This window comes from Liolophura sinensis, chromosome 6 (assembly GCF_032854445.1).
Source record: "Liolophura sinensis isolate JHLJ2023 chromosome 6, CUHK_Ljap_v2, whole genome shotgun sequence".
Taxonomy (NCBI): domain Eukaryota; kingdom Metazoa; phylum Mollusca; class Polyplacophora; order Chitonida; family Chitonidae; genus Liolophura; species Liolophura sinensis.
Window position 1 is genome coordinate 56,637,463 of NC_088300.1, and position 27,815 is coordinate 56,665,277.

General features: G+C 38.3%; 1 protein-coding gene across 1 annotated transcript; it reads right to left on the reverse strand.

Moving 5' to 3' along the window:
• Positions 1-1,289: 1,289 nt before the first annotated feature.
• Positions 1,290-27,718, reverse strand: LOC135467376 (serine/threonine-protein kinase 38-like). The gene is given in 20 exon segments (XM_064745149.1): positions 1,290-1,428; positions 1,817-1,849; positions 2,177-2,265; positions 3,778-3,873; positions 4,245-4,351; positions 4,353-4,372; positions 4,860-4,944; positions 4,946-4,978; positions 5,241-5,311; positions 5,851-5,880; positions 5,883-5,931; positions 5,933-5,977; positions 6,479-6,633; positions 10,873-10,996; positions 11,810-11,893; positions 22,194-22,316; positions 22,878-22,929; positions 23,274-23,413; positions 27,390-27,441; positions 27,648-27,718. Coding segments are annotated over 20 exon segments (1,587 nt in total). The 3' UTR covers positions 1,290-1,300.
• Between the last annotated feature and the right edge of the window lie 97 nt (positions 27,719-27,815).

Sequence of the window (27,815 nt, forward strand, 5' to 3'; positions counted from 1 at the left end):
CTTCCAACATTCCACTACAATTCACTTTTCATGTCCATCTGTTTAAGTTGTAGAGTTTGTGGTCTTTGGATGTGACAATCAGTCAGCTGGAAAATAATTTCCACAAAGATTCCTCACCACTGGCAGTGGCTCACCATTCACTAGCTAGTAGCCCACCTCCAGCAGGCTAGTAACTCACCACCAGGAGGCTAATGGCTCACTGATAAATAGACCAATGGCTTGCAGAAACATGTAAATAGGCTAATGGCTCACCATTTACGGCTAGTGGCTCAACACTGGGGTTACCTGTAAAGTAATGGCTTTTCCTGTCTCATCAACAGAGGAAGCTATCAGTAATTTATTTCCCAAAGGCCATGTTCAGCGGAAAACATACTCCAAGACTGTCAGGAACTTAAAGCACAAAAGCTTTTCACAGACAGTGGCTACATTTGTCAAACCCTTGACAATGTTATTCTACTCCAGACTTGCTGGTGTGACATTCATTCAAAATAGAGGCTTATTCATTAAGAGTCTATACTATTGACATTTGCATCCGCTGACAATATGTCATGACAACTGTGACAACTCCATGGTTTAAATTATAGACTACTCTACAATAGCTGGAATTATCAACCTTTATAGCTCAAATACACATAATTCCATGTTAACACAAAGCTTTTCAAGGACACAGAGAAAGGGTTTACCTGTCGTTTTTGTCACAAACTGCCTATAATCTGCATCATTTCCAAGGTTCTGGGATTCTCTGTGCAGCTAATTAACAGTGGAATGTAAAATAACAGGGAAGATAACTGTAGATGTTATCACTGTACTACAATTAAGTGAGGTCAAACGTCCCAGAGCTGTCTGTAGCCACGGGAGAAGAGGAAAATAAATAATCACAATACTACAAACCTGACAAGAAAAGAGCCTCTGTAAACTGCACAATGTAACTCTTTCCTTTAAGGCGAAATCATTTTTCATATGAAATAAAAACAAGACACATATCCCAGTCTACGACTGAAGTCTGCCTGTAGAACGTCACGGTGAAGAGGTCATAAGGGAAAGCTGGTACACGAATGATAACAAAGTACCATAAGGCTGACAAGGTTGCTGATGTTGTCAACACCTTTATCAGTGTGAACACTCAGTCCCTTCCCTCTTCAACCAGCGTCATTAGTCTCAGGCCAGTCCAGGCAGGACAAAAACACCACACAAGAATAATCTAACAAGGCTGCACTGATGAATCTATTGCCTTGCTTGCTTGCATCTTACTCCAGGATCACACACACGCACACAGTCACCATCAGCCTCCTCATGGACCTCAGCTCTTTGACAACGGTGGCCTCATGGCTCCCTTTTGAGTAAGGCCCTCGAATCTTTTATATGTATAGTTGATGAACACCCAGTCTTTGTATTTGGATTCTTTTTCACCTTCTGGATGTGGCGAGGCTGTAAGAAAATTGCAGATGAAGAGTTACTTTATTAATTCATTGTAGTTATCTTGTTAAAAAATGTTATAGGCTCTTTCTTTTTGATATTGGTCTATGACTGGTTTTAACATAATATACATGTTTTTTTGTTTTACTAGATTTGTTTATACTCAGCAAACTAATTCCTATATACTGAATTTAATCTAAGCATAAAGTCAATAAGAAAATGCATCATAGCTGGCTGTGTCACTTGTTAAAACCACACTATTTTAGCCACCCAAAAACCTCCCTCCAACATAAACAGAAAGTGTGCAAGAGGGGAGATAACTTAGGATTAATAGAAGTTACTTCCCTTGAATCACGAATTAAATTATTTTTTTGCGAGGTTAACAGATTTAACAACTTACCAGCAACTGTTGTGGGAGGGTTATTGGCAGCATCTGAAATATCAAACAAATTCAATTTCTAATTTTTCATGAAATCAGAATTTCTGAAGCTTATAGTGCAGTCTTGCATTAACATCATGGATACTCTCAACCAAGATTATGTCTTTTCATCAAAAAGGAAATTATTCTTTACTTAGGATGAACTCTTAGTCGTATAAAACTCAGGTGAATAAAACAGTTAAACAGACAGGTTCACCAAATGTTTTGATCACTCTTCATCATGTTTATGTAACCAATGAAAGTTCTATTGTCTCACAATATAGAACTTTACAGAACCTTACTCAGTGACAAAGGGAATGCCACAATATCTTGGTTACTTACGCCACTTGAGATCAATTTCTGGGAATTCATCAAAATTGGACGTATCATCTATACTCTTCACATCAACAGGAATAGCTGCCGGTCTGTCCCTGTTGTAATACATACAAAATGTTACCTTTTTTAAAATCTTATATTGAATTATTATATCCGGAGATAAATTACTCAGTACAAAACCAGGTTTCAAAGACCCTTATTTACGTAACCATTTCAGCAACACACAAGTATATAATTTTTCTTGGGTACATATCAAGGGACAAAAAACAACGAACTACACACTTGTTGGACACTTGTATACCACTTGTATACCATACATAATTAGATTCCATTATACTGCAACACTGCTTCTTGCAACAGATGCAACGATTTTGATCTTATAATTGATATCTGTTTTACATCCGTAAAAATTGTTAATTACAGAAAAGTCTGAGCACAATCTGCATCACACAGTAGGCATCCTCTGAATTACCTCCCTTGCTATATAAAAGCAGCAGTAAAACCTGATACCAAAGTTTTGGATTTATGAAAACTACAAGAAGTGAAATTCTCCTTTAGAAGAATGCCATATGTATAAAATATGTCAAGAAATTTTCTAGGCAACAGAATGCAGAAAGCCATGACATCTGATCAACGAAATGTTGAGAGATCTTAAACGAAGCTGATATACATATATTTGATGGAGTTCTGTTAAAGGGTCTGTTGTATATGTGTTTCATCATGGGGCATTCTCAAAGAAGGAACTTTAAATATCAAACAAATACCATTGAAAAGAGTATGCATTTCCTCGCAGGTGCATGCCATAAAAAAATTCTAATATGCACCTCAAGTTGATAAATTATAAATAAAGTCAGCGCCAAAATCTGCTGTGGGCGACTGCACTTTGCCTAAGAACTAGTCCTGAAGTTTTCTGTGTTAGGAGGAGATTTGCCGTTGGAAACCGCCGAAGTGCAGTTCGTACATTTCCGGTATAACTCTTCTTCCCAGACAATCGTTAAACTGGAATGTTGGGCCTGGGTCCCAAGTTTACACGAACAAGCCACAGTTTTAGCGACTTTCACTGGCTGAGAGGCAACACACCCCCAGCATAAATTACACGCTGTTAAAGATGGAGGACGCGATGAACTCAGCGATTTATGCCAGCTTTACCATTTTCAGACTTTACGTGTATGGCGAGGAAAAATCAAAAAATTATGCAGCAGGCACCACCAGATAGAAAATAATGTGCTTTTTTCAGCCTACAGTGTCATTATTTTAAGTTTTCTTTTCCTTTAAATTTTCTCTAAATGGCTTACAAAATTACAAAAACTGCATTTCCTAGGCATTTCAAATCAGTGCACAAAGGTAAAACTGTCTTGACGGCACATAGTGTGTTTTCCACCCGCCCTTAATATCCATTTTCAGAGATCCCTCCTAACAAAAGATTGCTCCTAAAAACCTCTCGTATAAATGGTACAGTGGCCACAAGTGAGGTCATTCAGTAGAATTCAAATCTGACCAAGAACATGTGTTAGTCTATATGTCCTTTGTCCGGATTCATTCATAACATGATAAGTCTACTGTATGCCTAGATTAAACCTTCATTTTGAGGGAGTGGTGTAACTTACCTGATGTGTTCCCAATCAACTCCCTTGAAGAACACCTGAGGTTTAATCTCCTCTGTCCCACCAGCCCCCAGCCTGTGCTCTGGGTCACAACACAGCCTGGCAGGAAAGAAGCAAACTGGTCAGCATTAACACTACACTCTAGCCAGAACACTCGGCTTGTACTTCAGAATACAGGAAGGAGGTTTTCTCATTTGTACATGATCATAATGTAACCTAAAGGTATTGTCAAATGTCCAATAAACCATTTCAACATGGAAGTTTGATACAGACAATCTTTTACTTACAGGTAATGAGAGCTTTTCCAACATTAAAACATGCATTTAGGTAAGAAAACAAGGGTAGGGGAGAAGTTTTTGTGATGTTGTAATAACAAAATACCTGCCCTCCACAGCATTCATACATTTAAATGCATTTATCTCTCTTTAAAAATCTATGCAAAGAAAAACCCTTTATGAGTCCTGATGGACTTACTTTGGATAAACTCCCTGGATTCATTAGATATTGGCACTTCAGGAGGGAAGATAAGAGTCTCTCTCCAGTTCATCACCTTCCTGTACGTTTCCTGTGGACTCTCTGGAGCAGAATGGAGGATAACCTAAAACCAGGAGCAATTTGTCAACATAACAACACCTTTCTCGTGGATTATGGCATGAAGGATTTGACTCCAACTGTTAATTTACCAGGTGGTAGGCTTTCTCCTCACCCAGAAAAAGATCTCTGTATTAAAGATTTACAAGTCTCCCCCCTCTCCCCATCCCCTCTCCTTTTTTCATGTCTGTGATATTCCTTTTTCAAGTCTTTCTTAGAATTTAAACAAATAATATTTTGTTTGCATTAATACATGAACTTCATGAAATGGGTGTGTCTCTAATGATATCTTGTCAGCTACATTTAATGCACATAATCACACTGAAACACACTTAACTGATGCATTTTTCATCTACCAGCCACTGCAATGCCCTGGCTTATAACAGTCAGTTAAATCTAGAGCTGAAGACCATGTCACAAATTCCGTGTATGATATGTATTAAATGGGAAAAAATAGAAAAGATTTTGATGTTACCCTTTGACAGGCCACTCACCAATCAACATCTCATACATAATGACCCCTAGAGACCACCAATCACAAGAGCTTGTATAGCCTGTCTGCATAAACACCTCAGGGGCAAATATAGTCTGGTGTTCCTACCGTTGAGTAGGCCTGAAGTCACAATATTTAGAAACATACATGTCATTGATCACAAATAAAACTGACTGCACCTTGCTAACTGTTGGCTTATGAGTTACTGTATTTCACCCTTAAGTTTGGTATGTAAGGCTGAACTTTCAGGAGCAAATGAAGGCCATAAAATGATACTTTTGATGCCAACACTTAAGTTTTTGCAGTAAGAAATTCACTTCTAATTCATCTTTATGCCTGCAACAAACGCATAAATGTGGTATGGAACACATAACCAACATACCAATGCTCGTCTGTTTCGCTTCCAGCTTTCAGCTTTTCTTTTAGAATCCATGGGATTCATATTCATGTTTGCTGTAACAGATCAAAGCAAAAAGGACAAGGTCACAGTGACTGTTAAAAAGCATAATGACCAAGAAATGATTCTCCCTTTCTTCACAATATTGTTGCAATTGAATCAGAAATAGTTCTAACTTGATAGTTTTGACATCTGTGCTCGTTCCATCCCCACTGCGTTAGTATGTGACAATTTGCCTTTTTCAGTATCTGCAAACCTCTTCTAGAAAAACTGGCTGAGACATCCAAGACAGCCGACAGGATGAATTACAGTTCCCGATGAAATCAATTCCAATCATCCCTTTGATGATCACAAACCACTGAGTAAGTCTGAACCTTGATTGGGTAAAAACTATTCAAATAATATACAGCATTTTGATCACATGGACAGGTATGCCAGATGGGTGGACTGTTTAATGAAGGGAGGCCACACAAAAGAGCATTTCCATGTCCACTCATCACCTTTGAGGTGGGGTAAACCTCAAAAATAAAGTTGCTTTATGCAGAAAAAAAAGTTTTGAACACCAGGCCCTTTAATCATGCTACAATAGTTATACTCACAGAAAATCTCCAGGCTTGGCCTGAGATAGATCTTTGTAGAACTCTGTTCTGTGGGACTTTTTAAGACCAGTACACAGTTCCAAAATCAGATAATTTAATATGGCCAAAAAATAAAAATAATAACTTTTTTAATCTTTCAAAGAAATATTTCACAACAAAAGAACAGTAAACCTATACCATTTGCATGAATCGTTGACACCGATAAAATCAACAAACAAGCAAGCGAGTGATTAATGTACTAGTATTAAAGATTTTAGTTACATTTATAAAACAAACCTTATAATGCCTTCATTTTTCATTTCAGAATATTTTATAAAGCTGATAACTCGGATCTGAAACACAGCAGTTTCAAGAAAATTGATGTTCAATTACACAATATGATGTTTTATTAAGACAACATTAAAAATCTGTTCGTCAGGCATAACCTGGGGACTTTAACAATGGGAATTTTTTTTTATTGGATTTTGTTATTTTCCGCCTTCATGTAATTTCCGTAAAAACTCCAACTTCTTCATCAGATAGAACAAAGACAAAAAACAGAATTCACTTATACCTACACCAACCATAATTTTTCCAGGTTTTTAAAGATGGCCTTAAAGTGAATAGTGTCATAAATACACATACCTTGGCATCTAATAAAAGGTTGTCAGGTTTGATATCACGGTGAATAAAGCCCAGCTTGTGTATAGAATCAATAGCTAAAACTGTCTCAGCTACATAAAACTGTGTTTGGTCTTCTGTCAAAGTGTCCTTCTTCATCAGTAGGGTCATCATGTCACCTGCAAGCAGCAAAACCAAACTTTGGTTAGATAATATCCGTCAACATAGTAAACTTACAATGGGATACCATACCAGTTGGTTTGTTTAGGATTCAACATTACATTCAGCAGTATTTTCATCATATCACAACAGTGTCTCCAAGTAGCAGACGAGCCCCAGTGTGGAAATATCTACAGCGCTGCCTCAATGGAACATTGCTATGAATACACCACATGCCACCACACCCAGTAATATTATATTGAAACCAGGCTTGGACCAGTACTTGGCCTATTTATCTTTATAATAATAATGTTGAGTGCCAACAAGGTAGTGCCAAGAATACCATCTTAAAGATACAATACTTCGTCCAACTTGAAATTCCTTTGTCGAAGTTAAAATACTGTTGACCAACAACCCACACGTACATGCACAAGTGCTTGTTATATACTGTATTTCAAGCACCACTCATCAAACTTGAACTCTACTAAAGAGCTACTTCAGCGTTAAGACATCTATGTCTTAAAGGCAAGGTTAAATGATAACAACAGAGATAGTGGGAATTGCTTCCTTGTAGAAAAAATACACTGTATTAAAGCCATTATTTCTCTGTTTCCCTTTTGTGACATCAAGCAAGAACATTTGACACCACCCACCCCTAACTTATAGCCACAAATGACGTCCTACGTTCAAACGTGCTTTGACGCCATTCCAGCGTAACTGCCTTAGGTGACGCCATTCCAGCGTAACTGCCTTAGGTGACGTCTTATCAGCCTGATTCATCATAATATGTTATGAATGGAATGTTACTACATCGCATCAGGAAAATTTTACGGAAACTGCCAAAGAATTTGTTTCTCAGGATTCTTCACTTATAGGTGTTAAACAGTGTTATTCAGCATAAAGTTTTTGAGACCGTGGTGCTGGCTATATTCCACAGAGTATCCTTCATATCAGTTAAATATTTCAACCTTGCGTCTCTTAGGACTGAAGTAGCACTTTAAGCTTAACGTGTATGAATCACTCAAGCAAAATGTATCACTTCAGAAAGCCAAACTTTCAGAGGAACACAGTGTACAGTATCCAAATTTGGACAGATTAATCACGGGTACCATTACTGGTTCGGTAAACAACCCAAAACTTCGCTTGTGACTAACTTGGACTTTTTGCTGGATTCTGAGAGTTCTATTAATCTTATAAAAGGTGTCTTACGCTTGTTTAGAAGGTAGGATGACATCCTACTGGAAAATGGAAGTTTTAGCACAAAGAGTAATATTCTACTACTAATTTTTATCTATTGGCCTCTAACAATGTACTTCTTGGTCACATACGTGTATAGTGTTTACAAAATAATCCTCCTTACACCTTCAGCGCTAATAGGTGAAAATCATCGCAATTCTCAAAAACATGAGAAGTATATTGTGCCCACTAAGTAAATGCACCTGTGTTGATTTATACTTTATGAATCAAACAGTCTGAACAGTAGTCTTAACAATAAAGTATGCAACGTGAAATACGGAGAAATTTCTCTGGTAGCTAAGTTACATATCAATGGTTTAGAGAGGTGGTGTTTCAGGTGTAACGTGATATTTATTTATTTACTTAATTGATAGGTCTTGAACATAGTAATTAAGAGTTCTTCAGTAATGCGGATCACTCTGTCAGAATCCTGGGCAAACATATACATGCAGAACACACTTTCAACTTAACTTTAGAAAACTTAATGCACCATTGGCACTTCTGTTACATGTTGCTTGCCATGATGATGAAAGTTTAGCTATCATGTTATTTCCACTCTCCCATCCACAATGCAATGTGTCTTTTATCGTGGGTCTGACATATTGATTATATCTCTCATCATTTTTCCATCATTTCAGAAGTAGTTTCCACGTAGAGCTTTGCACACAATGCACATATAAAGGTCAGAAATACTATACTAATGCGCAACACGAATTGCTTAATGGGTTGAATATAGGCAAATAACATGGACAAGAGCTATAAATGGAGTGTCGCCTGCTATAGCCTAATACTGTGCGTACCTTGGCACTACTACTCTGCTGCACACAGTAAATGATCAATACAGTGAAAAATAGATCAAATTCTGGACATGTATCTTATTACGGCTACATGCATGAAGCCATTATAGACAACATAAATAGGTTCAAATTGTAATTGTAATTAAAAACTCGACAATGAAAATAAGAACAGAGATAAAATCAAATGTCAGTTAATAGTTTTTCATGAGCTGGCTAGCTGCACGGCTTCAGGTTTCCATGAGTACACGGGTGAGGTCAGAATGGGGAACTAGTAAAACTCCTTCTCGTCTGTTCAAAACTGTGAACTCATTTGTTCTTGCCTTTTTTACGTCACAATTATCGGTGTATGTGTGCTCCTAAAACGTACATAAAGTACACATGCACTGCAACGTCACAGAAGAAAATGCTGCGTTCTACTGTCATTTGGATCTTCTGTGCACCTTTTGTCCTCGAGTCTCCCATATGACCTCATTGATCACTATGTCAAAGTGACTTCATACGACAACATAGTGAATTGTACAGATCCCATCTCTCTCTGTCAGATCTTCTCTACATGCCTGTACAGGTAATTAGTTCCAGCACTTTTTCACTAATCTTCATCACTGATTACATCTGTCACTTTTTCAAGTACACTTTTATTGTGTGCACCAGAAGATTGTATAAAAAAAGAAGATGAAAAAACTTGAATAACAGTCCCATTATCCAATCCCATTAATATACTTGGATAGAAGATAATGAAAACTGATCACGTGGAAACAGATGAAAACTTCTTGGGAATACCCCAATGTGGTTCGCCTGTCCATTCACCACTGTTCTATTAGAAGATGAGTTACACACATTGTTTTTGGCTTGTAAGTTTGCCAAACTTTTGCACTACACTTTTTGGTACAACATCATCATCATGATAAACCGTAACATATCCTTTATAATAAGGTCCTGCCTACATGCATGTCTTGTCATTCAAAATTGGAAAAATTACAACAAAAATTGTGACCTGATACAGGTTTGCATAGAACTACAAAGATGTCCACTAGATTTTCAAGTATGCCACTTTGATGTTAGCTGAACTTTGGAAATGAGTCTTTTTCTTTTCTTGTTCCTCACTACCACATCCAGGGAAAATTCTTGAAGCAATCTTCAGCTGATGTAAGGTTAAAGCAATTTATTCTATTTTAGGATACCTAGTCTATGATGATAAGTTGTCTAGCAGTGTTGTGACTTGACAAGCCTGGAGTGAAGTGTACAGAACAAAGGGGTGGAATAAGACACGCATCTACAGGATGCAGCACTCAGTCAGTATTGAGCAGGTATCCTGTTACCGGTGTATTGTGAGATTGATCGAGGAAATGAACAAGCACCTGTCACCCGCTGATGTCACAACCACACAGTACACCACTGAATAGTAAAACAGGGATTTCCTCAAACACAACCTAAACTACCACAGATAAGTCCAGATGCTATTTATAGATTATCCATAACTCTTAAGTCACCACTATAACCGTACTTGTTCGCTTGTGGGTGTTTGATGTTGTAGTCTGGGCTTAGGTTATGCTTGGCAAATTTCATATTCTCATGTCAAAAGCTATGTACAAGTACAGTTCCCTGATATGCTCTTGCCACAATATGGCTGAAATACGGCTGAATTGGGGACATCAATGCTCATTCATCATATACTAAGAATAGTTCATTTGTACAATGGCTGTCAGGTTTGTGTATGAGGAACTTTGGAGAAACCACTATACATGTATCTCATCCAGTACTTAAACACAATCAAAAGAGCTGGATTTGAGCATGCATTCTCACTAGTATTTAAGGATGCTGAGCTACAATATGTTGACACTTTAGATCACTGAGCAACTAATACAGCAGAATACAATCTAATCCTAAAACACATGTAAATCAGATTTTAAAACAAATGTATGATTAAGAGAGTCAAGGTTTTCATCTTTATCATCACATTCATAATATGTGGTATCTTGGTGAATGTGAGTGCATGTTATTCCACAGAAATGTTAAGCAAATGGACTCCCTGACACAGACCTGTCAATTTTTCCAGACACCAATTCCTTCATCAGAGACTTCGTACAAAGACATGTTAATGAGAGACTGTACTACATAATTCTGTAATAATGAATCAGTCAGCGCCACCTACCATAGCAGGTGCAAAGTGGCTCTGGCCATTTCATACCCAAGAGCTCACCACCACACCTGAACATGCTGACTTACCTCCTGGTAAAAACTCCATGATGAGGTACAAGTTGATGGCATCTTGAAAAGAATAATACATTTTGACCACCCACGTGTGGTCAGCCTCGACAAGAACATCTCTTTCTGCTCGCACATGAGCCACCTGTGAACAACAATTACATGTGCATCACCACCTGTAAAATTCAACACCCATAAGTGTTTACCTTAAATTTGATTGATGTTTTGCTCCCACTACAGAATGTTTCATTTACATGTATGCAACAACAGCCAGGTTTATGGGTGAATAAAGTTAAAGTGCCTAGAGCAAACCTTGATAGTTATACACCAGGAACAGTACCAAATATATGTGGGACTACCATAATGGTCTACAAGAACACTGATACATCATTAAGGGATGACAGAGACAACTGCTTTAAGCGCCTAATACATTGCTCTCTTTCCAGATTGGAATCTAATTCAGACACACACAGGACTTTAATTTATATGGAATTAATTTGTACTTAGCATGATTAGCTATAATTATGAGATATTTCAACAAAATTAGTTAAATATATTTATGTCTACCAAAAAAAAAAAAGTTATTTACTTTGTATTTCATATTCCACATATATACGTTTTCCTTTCTAAATCAAACTTGACAAATCATAGGACTTAACAGGAATAACTTACAATTTGATAATGGGAAGAGCTCAGCTGAGAATGTCCATAATAAGAGTTATGTTAAAGAAGAAGTGGATGTTATACATAGATAATAACAACACGTGTATTAAGGGGCTGAAAAAAAAACTATAAAAAAAAAGACCTTAAAAAAGACCTTAATAGTGTTTGCTATCTAGGAACTGAACTGAGCTCCACTGTCTTCTGGACACAGTTCCTCAATGAACTTTAGGCTGGGTCAGTCATATAACACCACCTGTCTTTTTAACACAACAAAGATTATTAATAGTATACCAACCTGTTCTTTTTCCAACATGTCAGCCTTTCGCAATATCTTCATGGCATACACATGGCCTGTATCTTTCTTCTGTACCAGTCGAACCTGACAGGAATAAACAGTTTATATCAGAGCTGGAGGTTTTCAACCACAAATCAGAAAAAAATAAATAAAAATAAATAAATCTGAGGTTACAAAGAAAAACATTGATAATGTATAGCCAGTAGAAATTTATTTGGCATTTCTTATCAAAATAATTCTGTTTCTGAGGGAAATTAGAATGGCAAAACATGCACTTACTTCACCACCGAAAAAAAGAAGAATTTCAAGAGCATATAAACATTACAGCTGTGCAATGGCCCTTTAAGAGCCTGAACTGAATATTTTATTTGATATCTAATTTTATTTTCTTTCCACTTGTGCTGAAGCTTCCTGTGATCCTCCATCAGCCTTCAATCTGTTGACTCATTTGCAAGATGCTTATTCAAGCATATTCTAGAGGCATTATTCTCCATAAACTGATAAAATCATACTACTGCGAAGTCCTCAATTTCATCAACCTATCCAGTATAGTTTTGTCTCCAAAATCAAATTAAACAGGCGCACAAATAGCACAATGAGGTGCTCTTTCATACAGACATTAGGGTAAGCCCTCATGCTAATAATGTTAATGCTAACCTTGTTCACACTAGCCAATCCTGAGAGCACATGATGTTCAGTACACTATATCAGAGTTATATAAGTTTAATGATAAATTACCTAATTCTCCTATTTGACTAAAACTTTGAGTCCTATTTGACTAATACTTTATTTAATTCCAATGGTACATGTATTTCCAGACATATTCAAGATTATTACACACACATGTATTATGGTGGTGATCAGATTTAAAGGTAGCAGAGCCACAACAGGAAACCTTACAAATAAGCAGATCTTTTTCTGTCAAAACCTCACAACAAAATCTTGTTTTCTGACCAGCAGGAGCTGGACTTGAACACATGCTTGGTTTATGTAACACTAGCCTGAACATTCCAACCTAACCCTCAAACCAATGGTCATATACACATAATTCATCATAGAACACATTCTTGTCTATATTTATTTGAAATTGCTTTTTTCATCATGTTTATATATCAGTGGGCTTGTTTGTGGATGGACGAGGCACTTGCCTTTGCCAACCACCTGACAAGCACCTTACAAACACCTTACAAGCACCTTGACATAATGCCACAACTAAACCAGTGTAGGCTTGATTCAAGTCAACAGCATTAGTCAACCATTCATCAGCTATTGCATAACATTTCTAAAGTTAAGCCAAACCATACAGGTATATATTGAACACAAAATCCACATAAACTGAATACATGTATAAAATTAATCAGTTGCATTTAAACTTAATTGAACTGATTTCATGTCCTTGAGTAGTGTTTTGAGATGTGTTCAAGAATTTCAGATCTAATTGCAGGCATCCAAAAGGGTTAACTTCAGAATCTGCTGTCTTCCTGTATAAAGCATGGGTGTGAAGGTTGCCCAAAATTTAAGACCCTTATGAAGAGTAGTACTTTAAAATTACATGTACATGTGTGTATCCCACTCTTTGCCTCAAGAAAAGCTAAAAATGAAGTTCACTTGCAGGTTTCACTGTATCAAAAATTCAAGAATTAATGTATTGTTTCAGGATAAGTAAGTTTAAAATGAAGAGAAGCATCAGAGGTTTACTGTGACAGTCATGACAAAGTCTACCAGATAGTGATAACCTCAGAAAGAGCCTAGTCATGGTCAGCACATCCTGGATGGGACATGATCAGAAGCCTCACACATACACTACATTTCTTTCTGCCATTAATATATATATATACATGTTCATACTGTAATTCTTCCACATTTTCACATGTTTGCAAGGTATTTATTCAAGCATATTCTGAAGGTATTATTTTGTAATTGTAGTTTTGCCTTCAAAACAAATTAAAAATGTTCATAAAATGCACTGAAAGTTGCTCTTTCATATGCAAAAAGTTTGAGGAATTATATAAGGAAATATAAGGAAACTGAGGATATACAAACCTCCATTAAAATTACTTTCTCTCTGCTAAAATATACATATACACGTAAATATATAACACCTATTAAAATTACTTTTCCTATACATATACACACAAGTACATATATAAATCACCATTGAAATGAAACCTAGTGTCCTTAAGTGGATCGCTGTGTGTGAAATGGCACACAAACAGGTAACAATCATTTATGTTTACTATCTGACTGTACACACCCAACATAGCAGTCACTTGTCCAGAGTTAACCGTCCACATCATGAACATACACCATCAACAACAGTACAGTGGGAATTACTCTTCAATCAGAGTGCAAAAAATTAGCATTTCAGCTTTTTATCACCAGTACAATGTTAATGTAGAAAAGACCAGTGGAAAAAAACAGAGTAGAACATCTGATATTGATGTAGTTTTTACTGGCTCTCAAAATGGACAAAAACAAGGGTATATATACATGTACACGATCATTATAGATTTTACGTGATCTTTATTTCAAGTAGGTGACAAAGCGAGTATTTTTAGGTCTGTCTCATTACTCAGGCTATAAATAGTGGACATCCTTCCTGGGTTAGCAGAGGAGTTCATAACCAGGCCAAGAGAGACTGTTACACTTTGGACACGCTAATTGATCATGTTCAGGTACATCTAAAACATGGCCTGACACACACCAGATAACATCAAACGCTTCACAGGTAACACAGCCTCGATAAAGGACATCCAAATCCAGCTTACTGGTGGGACAGGTTTTTCTTTGTGTGTACTGTCTCTATGCCACCCTGTCTTCACCCTAGGGTGGTGTGACACAGTCCTATGTTACAAATTCAACAAAACAGTGGTTGCTACACTTTGAACAAGAACACTTCGTATTCACATACATACAAGTACTACTATACTTTGCATTGGAAACACCACTTGATTGTAGTTATAGATTTACATGTGTATACATGGAGATGAACTTTACATAAGTTCAAACAGATACTAAGATAACCTTTGAAGTACACACTTTATCCCAGTCCCACAGCATGTTAGATAACAGTGGTCTGTGCTGCACAAAGTTCTTGCAGACAGTCATAGTAATAAGTCACAGGTGAATTACATGCATATAAATTAAATTCATCTTAAATGGGAGTTAGGACTCCCACTGGCTCAATCAACTATTTAAATATACATGTAGGCACGGTCCTCACCCAAATCAATCATTTTCAATATATGAATGATACACGTGTCTCAAATCCAGCTCGAGGCCACTGTGGCACTATTGGTTAGCATACTAGAGCAGCGTAATTACCTAGGAACCTCTTACCAATGCAGTCGCTGTGAGTTCAAGTCCAGCTCATGCTGGCTTCCTCACTGGCCAAATGTGGGAAGGTCTGCGGCAACTTGCAGATGGTCGTGGGTTTCCCCAGGGCATTGCCCGGTTTCCTCCCACCATAATGCTGGCTGCCGGCGTATAAGTGAAATATTCTTGAGTACGGCATAAAACACCAATCAAATAAATAGATAAATAAATTAAATCCAGCTCTTGCTGGGTGGGCTATGTGTTTAAGTCAGGTGGTTTGACAGGTAGCTGGCTAAGAGTGCTGGCGTACTTCCATACCCTTTACCCATAAACCAGACAGCCCTTACATGTGTGTACATGTAAGTGAAACTTCTTCTGTATCACAGTAAACATCAATCAAACAAAAAAAAATATTGCATCGTTATGTATTCAGCTTTACGGAATGTGACATCTTAAAAGACGAATAACATAATCCCATGACACTGTATACAGGCAAGTTTTCAGAGACAGCCAATCAGCAAAATAATATAAGCTCATCTGTCAATAATAGTCTTTAGCACTGCAATCCTGTGACAAGTATTCAGGTGTAAAGTTTGCTGAGAAATACATGCCTGTAGTTTAGATTACCTCAATAACAGGCTAGCTAGTTCAGTCCTACCCTCAGATACAGCAATTCTTCAAGGTTTCCGCATCTTTACAAGGTGTTCATTCAAGCATACTCTGAAGACACTAATCGGTGTAGACTGATAGCATTACACTTTTGGTGAAGCCCTGAAATTGGTCAATTTTCATAGGTGAAAAAGTAGAGGAGTTAGGGTAATAACATATGCTGTATGTGACACCTGAACACCCTCTAGACTTATAGGGGTTCCTCATATTGGTAAGTTTACCTCAAAACACCTGAGGTAGCCAACACATTTATAGGCAAACATCCATCAAAGACGGTTACTTCATGTGACATTTCAAACGATGAACTCCAGTCCTTTGATCATTCCTAGTGAGATAACACAAGATAATCACTTGAAGCAAAAGCAGAGCAAACACTGAACACAGGGTATGCAGTTACCATGCCATTGTTCTTGTCAGTAACATAAACCAGCAGTGACAGAAACTGTCCAAACAATAATATATGCTGATGTAGATCTCTAACCACTCCAGCACACGTACATACATACATACATACATATAACTAGCCCAAAAGCATATGCTGACCCACTGTACATCGCATGTATTAAACAATTGGAATGCCATATACTGACATACATGTACCTGTAAATATACAAAATTCAGGAGAGTAAAAATCTTCTACAATTTTTTTTTTTTTTTTTTTGACACACATACATGTGTGTTCATTTCACCCTTTTTGAGGGGGAAGGGGTTACACCCTAAATCTATGAAGACATAAATTTACTTCCGCTGGATTTCCTCTGGGGAAATTAGGAGATTGTGACATACAAAGATGTGAATATTTGTGGAGTTGTGGAATGGGCCTTAAGCCGGGGAGTGGGCATATTCCAGCAGTGGATCCCCCCTGACCCCATGTACTTCTCACGCTGCTAAAAACATAGCTCATTTTGTGCAACTACTTCACTGTTCTTTTAATGACATGCCAGAAGATGAGGGAAAAATACTTCAAATTTTACACAAAAAAATGCCACTGTTCTTGTTCTTTGTTTTGTCCATCCCACTCGCTAAATTACAACCAGGGTCATCGTATCAAGCCCTGTGAGAAATCCTGAATGATTCTTCAAAGATGTTCTGAAAGCTGGGTTCTGATCTGAGTTAGAGGAGAGTATGGGAAAAAATGCAGTCCCATGCACAGTCCGGCCTGCCGGAGGTGTTTTCTCTCCTGATTCCTTATCGCATAGCAGAGAAGCTCCCTATTTGTCTATCTAGTTTACATACTGTCCCTGATCAACAGAGTCTGTGTGGTGTAAAACCACAGCAAGTCAGAGATATCAATGGCCCTGAGCTGGCCTCATGGCTGATGGCATAGATACCCCTGACACTACTACAGCATGACAGCTTGTTAAGACATCTAACCCCCTAAACTGACACCTCTGTGGTCACATTATCACTCCTCTACATCACAAACTACAAGGCTGTGTAACCCAGGACTTGGCTATCTTCCACAATTACTACACAGATCTAGGACATAGCACCAGGTAGATCTGACCAGGACAGAGCATTAGGTAAATCTGACAAGGTCAGTCTACCCCTAACACACCAGTCTACCTCAAAAGACTCCCCTGTAAGGCACATCTTCAAACTTGACAAAAATACATATATTGATCCTCCCAAATAGGCACAAAAATAATATCCCTGGCATATGCTTTACCTATTGATGCACAACTTCTGTATCAACAATCTTCCAATGTGAAGTTAGCATTAAATGTATTGATTTTAGCGCATGAAATCAATCTGAGGCCATTACTAAGCTCTTTGAAAGTGTATATGAAGGCTTAAACCTGTGCCACATGGAGCTATTGCCACGATGTATTCCCTGTGCCTGATAAGACCTTGAAAGAGGAAGTTGTGGCTTCCTCGCTTGGCTTTCAGCATGAAGGGGATAGTGCACCGACTTGTTTGACCCGTATCAGTGTAATGGCTTGGGTGGGGCGGCTTACTTGCCTTTGGTAAGTCATCTCAGTGAAGCAGCACTAAATAAAAGAGCGCTGGAAATCCGACCTGCAACAAGGAGGCACATTACAGAGTCATGCACTCTAAGGACTCCTTCTTCGTCATATGACCGAAAAATTGTTAAGTACTACGTTAAACCTCATACACTCAATCACTCACCCTATGCCTTATCAGCCTGGGATAATCCAAGCACTATGGAGAGGGGTATTGGGGGGATGGGGGAGGGTCTTGGAAAAGGGACTCCTTGAATGATCTAAATCTATCACCAAGTGCAAGAAAGACCATATGAACCATTCCACAAGTTGAAGTCTGCATCTGTTCCTTCAGGATTCACTGATGTATTCAACATTTTTCATGAGATACAAAGTAGAAACCGGCAGACTTCACGGTCTATATGGCCCAAACAATCACCACAACAAGATAAAAACAGCGGACTATATACAAACTTGTCTTGTTTTCTCTTTCACTTCACTGATGATATATGTGTTTTTGCAACAGAAAACATTAAACGCTAGGTGGTCATCTAAGTTCCGTATGGAATTTAATGTTAAAAGAAAACATCGGAAAAAGGTGAAGTGTGTCACAATGTGACTCAGTGGATGTAAAGTTTAATTTCACACATAAATCACCCTTAAACTGGGCATCAAATACTCATGAACCCAGATTCCGTGCTGATAACCTTTATGTAGAAGCCTTTTGTCAGGCAGAACTGACCCTAGGGATACCACTACATGTAGTTCTCAACAAAATATCAGCATACTATAATAGTTATACACGGAAACACGCTCAAATTTGTTTTTATCTAAGAGAAAGAACACTAAGTGCAGAGAAGCTTGAAATAAACACTGGTGCTGACCTATAACAAACATAGGAAGATAGCTGAACAAGAAAGACACATTAAAGTGTTGCTAAAGTGGGTTGTATATTACCATGTAGAGTGGTTAAAGTCAGGATGTTTGATAACACTTCTGGAGATCGAGCCTCTCCTTGGGACCACCCTACTAAACCCTACACCAGCTGCACAGTACTCTATAATCACGAAGCAAATCAGTCTGAGCATACAGTAGATACACTCAAGGTGTTCCCGCAACAGACAGGTGTCTGGCCGTGTTTCTTTTCTTCTTCCTTTGTAGAAGCCGTCACGAGTTTATCCATTCAACAGGGGTACGCACAAACACCCTGAAAATTTTCTGCTTATCATCATCTGTTACCTTAGAATTACACCAGTCAGCCCAGGCAGAGCTGTATTTCATTGGCCTATGCGTAAAAGGTGACCCTAGCTTGGCTCACATCATGGGAAGGGGGGATTTAGTGGGTGTACTATATACACATAACAAGAAGTCCCCACTCACGTAACTCAAATGTGCCTCACCTCATATCATATTGATCTGGTAGTAGTGCTGACCTCATTAAACTGTTAACCGCTCACAGGGTCCGGAAATGGGTGATGAGTTATACTGTAGTTTAAGCTGGCACGCCCAGGACAGGTAAACACTGCCAAATCCCTCAGCCAATACAGGACACACTCAACACCTCACCTGTACTCTAAACTTTCACACATACTAGATTACAAAGGCCCAGGATATTTGCAGGAGCCCTCCACATATTTGTGATCGCATGACATGTGTCACACAGACCACCTCCTAGGTAAAAACCTCATGAAAAGTTGCAGATTATTTCATCTTTTTATATCTATCTACTCATTTGACTGGACTTTTATGCTGAACTCAAGCATATTTCCCTTACATAAGAATATAACAGTGGCCAGCAATATGGTGGGAGGAAACTGAGCAGACCACACAACCATCCATGGTGAATTTGTTAAAGGCTGGCTGGAGATAGCACCAGCAATATTATAAACCCAGAAACTCTGTAACGCCTGAGGAAATACACATAGCATTGGTTTCAACATTAATCCAATGCCGTTGTAATAGTTGTATTAATAAATTGGTTTTGTAATCTCACTTAAGTCAGATATACATCTGGTGGCCTCTTCCTTCACTGACATGTTGCTGTACTACAATGTAATACTTGCTGACAGCCCAACCAATTACCCCTTTCTGAGAAGAGCGGTTAACTCTTAGTAACAACAAGCATTGTCAATTCAAACTGCAAAAAGGTGAAGTGAAATGAGTGGATAGTCTAGAAATAAGCTCTACTTTGGGTCTAGTATCTGACACATCAGCGCAGTGAGCTTCAACTAGAGCTGACATGAAACAGTCAGAGGCTCTTCCTTTTCATTTATAGTACTGCCTACTGAAATTTCATACACATCAAAACTCAAATGTGAAAAGTTTGAATCTAATCGGAGACTCAAGGACGACCTACACAGACGGTCTAAATGGCAGTAGAACGCATCAGATTTTTTTTTTTTTTGTGATATTGCAGTGAGTGTGTACTTTGTTCACCAATAAATGTGACCTAACAAAGGAAAGAACAAATGAGTTCACAGCTTTGGACTGTCTTGATACAAGCAGGAAGGAGTTTTATGAGTTTCCCATTGCGAATACCCGACACTTGATTTCAAAATGTGCAAATGTAAGAACAATGCATTTTTGCTAACAAATGCCAAAGTTACAATACAAGTTCTACTGGGTCATCATGTTTTCAAAATCGGATGTCTTCACACTAAACACATGAAGACGTCAGTAACCCTATGTGTAAGATGTCTTCATACTAAACACATACTGAAGTCAGTAACCCTATGTGTAAGATGTCTTCATACAAAACACATACCAGAGTCAGTAACCTTACGTGTAAAATGTCTTCATACTAAACACATGCAGAAGTCAGTAACCCTATACGTAAGATGTCTTCATACTAAACACATACAGTAGTCAGTAACCCTATGTATAAGTACTAACTTTGATATACCAAACCATAATGAACTGACAGTTGCACATCATATCAATCAAAAGCTCAGGACCTTTTGTCCATCAGCATAATTAGGTCCAGACTTCCAATGGTTAATACCCTTTGACATGTTACATAACAGTTAATTCATATCAAAAGATTAAACTTAAAACAACTTGGTTTTGGATTAGCCATCTCAGGCAATGGATATTCCACTTCACAGAGCATCTTAATTAACAGTATAGCTTAAAGGATACCACAATTACTGAGGGGACATCTATGCTAATATTCTTGAAGGCAAAAGGATATCAAAGGTGCAAATCCAATGGTAGAAGACATCAAAGTGACAGTTCGATTATTCCATGCTTTGTTGTATCAAAGCAAGTTCTATTATTATTACTACATCTACACATCAGAGAATACCAAAGCCACAAGTATAAACTACTGAAAATAAGGCTGGCTACAAAGCTATTATATATATTTATTTAGGTCAGAGAGAATAGCCACAAAGTCATTGCTTTAATATCAAGGAACTTCCCTTCTCTACTCATAGATGGCTATTCTCAGTAGGCCAAAAGACAATTCAGCAGAACTTATTCCAAATGTATGTCACAAAGCATCACTGCTAATAATCTTACACTTTCATTGTTTTAGTGTCAAGGCACTTGTTTCCAGGTTACCATTCCAAAGGTAGGTCAGAAGACATTTCATGAAAATTATACCAGATCACCAAGCATCACTGCTCTTTATGTCACTCGTCAGAGGACAGCGCAGTTTATTCTGGGTCACTAAGTCTGGCAGCTTATGTCATCTTTGTAAATCTGGCAGTACAGCTAGCAAATTACTAGCCTGGGAACCTCACATCTGATATCAAGTCACAGGCATGAGGACTTCACACAACAAAAACATATATTTATATTCCTAGTGTAGTGCATAGTGTACAAAGAAAAGGTGTTTTCACACATGTTTGGTACAATTTTCATGTTCCTTAAAACATTTCCACATTCAATTCATGATTTTATGCAATGTCAAAAAATATTTTCAGTCAAATTTATGAGTGCATGTTTAACGAAAATCCATATCCTCAAAGGCATATATATTCCTGAATAAAATTTAGATACAAGGCCCCTCTAAACTAATTGCAGCATGAAAAAGACACCTTCTACTAACCAATTTATAATTATTAGGTAATTTGGATCCCGATCTGACATCTTTGCAATCTATCTGGTTGTGTAACATGGACCACATGAAATTCATGATGAGAGTGGTGGGATTAACCCAGGTTAACACACATCCCCCAGATCATGTTATGTTATGACACAGCTCAGCTTTCACTCCGAGATACTGCCAGGTATGTAGGTCAGCCTGTGACCGGCTTCTAGGCAGCCAAGCTCACATACACTACAAATGAGGAACAGTTTAATCGCATCTTCAGGATAAAGCAAATAATCTGCTACAAAGAAAAATAACACACTCAGCCATGATTTCACAACCGAGAACTACCTTGAATGCGGAAAGTCACATCTGTACTCGTGTTTAGTTTGAAAGTGAAAGTGCAAACATGTATATCACTTACCTCACCAAACGCTCCTCGTCCTATGACTTTGATAGGGTCAAAATCTTCCACCCCTAATCGTGATCGTTTTAACCGTAGGAACTCTGTCTCTTTGGTAGCATGTTGTTGTCGCCGTTCGTTTTTCTACAACAAATGTTCTCAAGATGAAGCATTTCTTCTAAACATTAAAAATTTCTAACTATGTGTTCCACATGTTCCCCAGCAATCCGCACATTCTATAGAAGGCGGAGAAATTATGACCTTGAACTGTTGATCCATCCATATGGAAAACTGTATGAATATGAAAAGTTATCAGTAAATGACAGAGGGGAAATGGACAGATATCCCAATGCAACAAGATAATATTCTAAAGCTCCATTGCACCATTACTTAATAAACTACATGTAAGCATTGCTTTGATAACTTCAAACACACTGATGAGGAACATAACTGAACAGACATGTACAAGACAAAGACAATATACATGCACAGTGTAACTTTCTGCTGTGGGTTCCATCTATAACTGAGGATTTCTAAATCATACAAACTCATTAGCAAAACTCATTAGTTGTTCATGCCTCTTTCATAGACTTTATACACTGTGAGCTACAAGACATACTACAAGAACTGTTAAGTTATTGTACAGTTACTGCTTAGTAACACAGGTGTTTAATGAGAGTATTTTGGAAAATATAAACCACAAACCTGTTCATCAGACAAACCCTCCTCTTCCATGGACTGCTCCAGGAGACGATATCTACATGTACAACAAGCAATCTCAATTTTAGTACACTTTCTGTTCAAAACCTTAAATTTCTTTTCACACAGGTACATTTTTTTCACACCTTTACTAGAAAAAGTGAAGTCAACAAAACTTCCCAGTCTATCAAATTCAGTACTAAAGTAAAAAAAACTTCTTCAAGGCAATTTGAAGACAACAGTTTGTTTTTAAATGTTTTGTACTTGCTGCACAGAGCTCACCAGGTAAACAAGCCATTTATTATGCAGAGAGATGCAGGATTAGTGAGGAATCAATATGGTGTCAAGGCTGAGCCCTGTCAAAGCTCAGAAAGCTGCTGACAAATGTGTCAGGGCCCTTACCTGTTCTCCCTCTCCTCATGCTGAGAGATAAGATTGGAGTAGTAATTTTCCAGGGTTACTTTAGCCTTGGTCACTTTGTCCACAGTGTGACTACTGATTTGTACCTGCTCTCCCACTGTGGCCATCTTGGAGCGGCGACTCTATAACCAAACACCAAAACAAAATTATACATGGACATTAAATCATCATGATATAAACACGTATACATGCACAAAGCACATGCCTCTGATGTTCACAGGTTTATCTGCATGAATGCATGTGAGAGCAAGGCAGAACATTACAACTGCAGCATCACAGGTACTAGTATAGTATGAGTACACGAGTGCTGAAAGGCCAGATTTACCAGCTGGTGGGGGCTCACAGGATGCAGATATGCTGACACCTTATTTTTGGTAATCCACGGCCTGTCACATGCCCAATGCCCCCACAATGTAAATGCTTTGCCAATACGGGCATTTGTCGCCCTGACAGAAAAAAAAACGCTGTGCCGCCACAAGCACAGGTAGTGAGCATACAAACAGGTATCAAACAGCACAGGACAATGTTAACATTTGTACATCACATTAGCAATCCTTGACTCAGCCAGCGTGGAAACACAGGGCTCCCAGCACATGAGGAAGGTCTCAAGGTCAGGTACCAGCCAGGTACGGTAGCAACAGTTTGTCACCGGCCAAAACTGTATCCATCACAACATGCAGCACCCACAACTCCACTACCATTGTTCCCTTTGTTTACAAACAAAGGACAATGAACAATGACAGGATTGTATTATAAATACACAGATCATAACCAGAAACACATAACTACATGTATCCCCATTCACCTAGGACACTGCCTGCATGCATCTGTTCTGAAGCTAGTTTAACATAATGATGAACGCATATCATGACCAAGGGATATTCCTGTGAAGATGAAAATAGACCCAGCGACACATTTATAACATGATCAACTTCCTGAATGCCATCAATCAGTTGTGATCAATACAAATTGATAACCTCAGGTTGACAGGAAGATGGATCTCTATTCCTTAAGTGTATGAACAAGGTACACGTGTGTGTTTGCGACGAATGAGTCACCTGTTTATCAACCAAAAGTTTCCTCTCATGTGACAACTTTGTACAGAAGTTATTGTTAACCAATATCAGACACACAGTTACATTTATGGTCACATGTCTTATCCTTATGTACAATTACCTGCACCACAAAAACAGAAATCTGTAAGGATTACATGTAGCTACATGAACTGACATAAAATGTCAATTGGCAATCATGTCATAAATGTTACATGTATACTGCAAACAGTACCTGTGTATTCACTATCAAATAGAACACAGGAACACAAACACATATGTACCCAAGTACAGCCTTGTACATATACTAGACACTCATAAACACTTTATAAGAACAAAGGGAGTTTATATGCCACCCCATCCTCTGAACATGCACCAGTGTTAATTCAACTAATACTGTACTCACTATTATGTTGTACATAGATCTGTGGGCATAGTACATCATACATGTGCCTGTACACAGTTCACACAGCTACATGTACAGCATGTGAGCACATATAATGTAAACGCATATATAAACTGTATCTTATTAGACCACCATTCATAGAAGAGACATCACTGAACAGCTCAAAGCAGTGTTGCTAAGTAAAAACTACATATACTAGAATTTAAGACTGGATGAAAAAACGCAAAAATCAGAATTCACTTTCACGAGAGTTTCTGCTCTCAGTTTTGAGCAAAGCAGATGTACTTAAACAGTGGGCAGTCAAACCCAGCCCTGTTGAAACCATGCACTTACATAATTTACATTTACACTGAACATGTGAACAAGTTTGCTCAACATTTACAAAACTTTCATTCCTATTTACTTTATAAGAAGGAAATCTACAAGAATTATCATTCACATGAAATCAGCTATGTACACGTACATTATACATGTACATGTACCATCATTAAAAAATTGCAATAATTTGTCATGAAGACAACATTTACAGGCTAATGATTTATTCGCAACTGCTGGGGTTTTATGCCTAACAGGTTCCAGACAAAACAAATCAATTAATTATAGTACCTGATATTATTGTGTCCTATTTTCCAGAAATTTTCCAGTTTTACTGAGAAACTGATGCTCCTGAACGTGCAGTACACAACTCTTGGTCATACACATATGTATTTCCATGCAAGATACATGTAGCTGTCCAGTTTTAGCTGTACGCCATATTATATACATATATGTGTACCTCAGCATCTGTGAGAGCATGTCCGACTGAAATACATTTGGGCAGGCTAATATATACCTGTAAACAGGTCTATCGAACACTTGATAATGTGCCAGGTACATGTACATGGACATCATTTGCAAATGTATTAGTATCTTTTTTTGTGTGTGTCAAATGTTGTTATACTGAATTGTCAGTGATGCAAAACAGATGAGAAGTGAGCACTGAATACACAGTCTGTTACATTATGCCAAACAGGCAATGACGAGTTCCTACCGAATGTTAACTCATTGTGCTAGAACCTCTCTGAGTAGACAACAGTGTGCACAGGTTGTAGAGGGGTTGACAACATACCTCTCACTTGACTTCAGCTCCAGGAAGTATGTGTAGACCGCAAAACCACATACTGACTAATACCTGGCCTACTGACTTACCTCTGTGTACGTCCACACAACTCCATGGTGATGCAAATGGAACAACACAACATACAGCCTCTAACGACCCAGAACCAGGTTATAATTCAGTATACCTCACATTAATGCTGTCCAATGAGTTTAACATCCCTGTGACAAGCTTGTAAAACAAGAATGAAACCCCAATGGTGAATTAACAATGTAGTCAAAAAGCTTGTACTGATCCAAACTGAATCATAAAAGACAAAGTCATTTGGCAAATTCAGAAAGAGAAAAACTGCTTCAGACACTTATCTAAAAATTATTTTACGTAAGGTATTAGATTTTTTTTTCGAGCAAACCTCCAAAGGCTTCATTTTATACTATCTATTTATAGTATGTACAACCAGAGACATGCACCTGGACCAGGTACTTTTATCATGCCTATACTGTGAGCCTACTGGCAGAAGATACAGGTCAATGAGATAACTTTATACAGAGCACACCTATCATGCCAAAAGCCAGAACCAGACATTAAACAAATATTAGATATGTTGTACATGTACAACAGCCGAACTGCTTATTGAAACGCAATGAAGCAATAACTTCTGACAGCAGGTCTATAAACACTGTTTGCTGATCATCAAGTAGGGTAAAGACTGACACCAGACATGCATGTACATGTACGTGTGATAAGTACATGCCCAACTGAACTACATACAGAAGTCAGGTAGTGACCTACAGTGAACAACGAACAGTGCCATTCAGCAATTACAGTTTTGTCATCACATTGTCATAAAAACCTGTGGAACAGTACGTCTCCTTTCAACAGTGTATACATGTACATGTGCTGCAAACTTATTTCATGGACTATACTTAATGGTTTACTCAACACATTTCACTATTATGTTGATAGTCAGTTTTATACATAGTGCATGAATGTTGATAAAACTAGTCACTGGAGTTAATCACTTGGCAATTAATGAATTAGCTTTCATAAAGATCATACAATGATTTTCACCCACAGATAAAGCTCCCAGTTTAGGCCATATTGAGAAGACAAGTGATCTCCATTCAGCTCCATGTATCTTCACTTGCATCAGATAAATGGCCGTACAAGTGCTGCCAACGGTTTATTGCATTAAGCCCACTAGAGCAGTGGAGCCCTATGACTGAAACCAACACCTTGTAAGTACATGTGTGTGTCACAGTGACCTGACCAGGTGACTGAAAGTGGGCAACTACAGAGTGCCAAAATGAGGACAGTGCTATCTTCACCCAACAGGTAATGGCAAAATTGTACTCATTTTAGTGTACAATAAGAATCCATGTACATGACAGCATAATGAGTAAGTACCATTTAGATGCAGTTTCAGGTGGCTGTTCTGGTCAGCGGGTTTTCTCCACTGATGTTCGTAAAATGTGCATCTAGACAGAACTAAGGCAGTGACAGCACTGTTTCTGTTTCAGCTCTGTTTACAAGGATAGGCTTACCTTGAGAGGCTGACCATCCACATGTATCTCCTTGTAAGCTACAGCGTTTGGACTACACAGATCAAGGACAAACATTCACTCTGCCATCAAGTGTTATTTAAAGGTCTATTTATGCAGTGTCCGGAGCCAACTACACACAGATGTCAATCAGATGTGCTAAGGTGTAGGTCCTATTCCTGGCCCAAAGAGTCATGAATTACCCGGGCAGCATTTGTATTGTTCCCGCATGCCGATGATTCACTGACGCAGCCAAGTTACCGCCCTTCCCCTGCCCTGCATCTCAACAGCCCTGGCAGCTTGAGACGACCACTGACCAGGGTGTAGCCCATAACACTTGAGCACCCTGTCACGACATGATGTGTACATATGTCACACGGCTTTACAGGTCAGCGGATGGGTGCTACATGTTCTAAAGCCTGCCCCTAC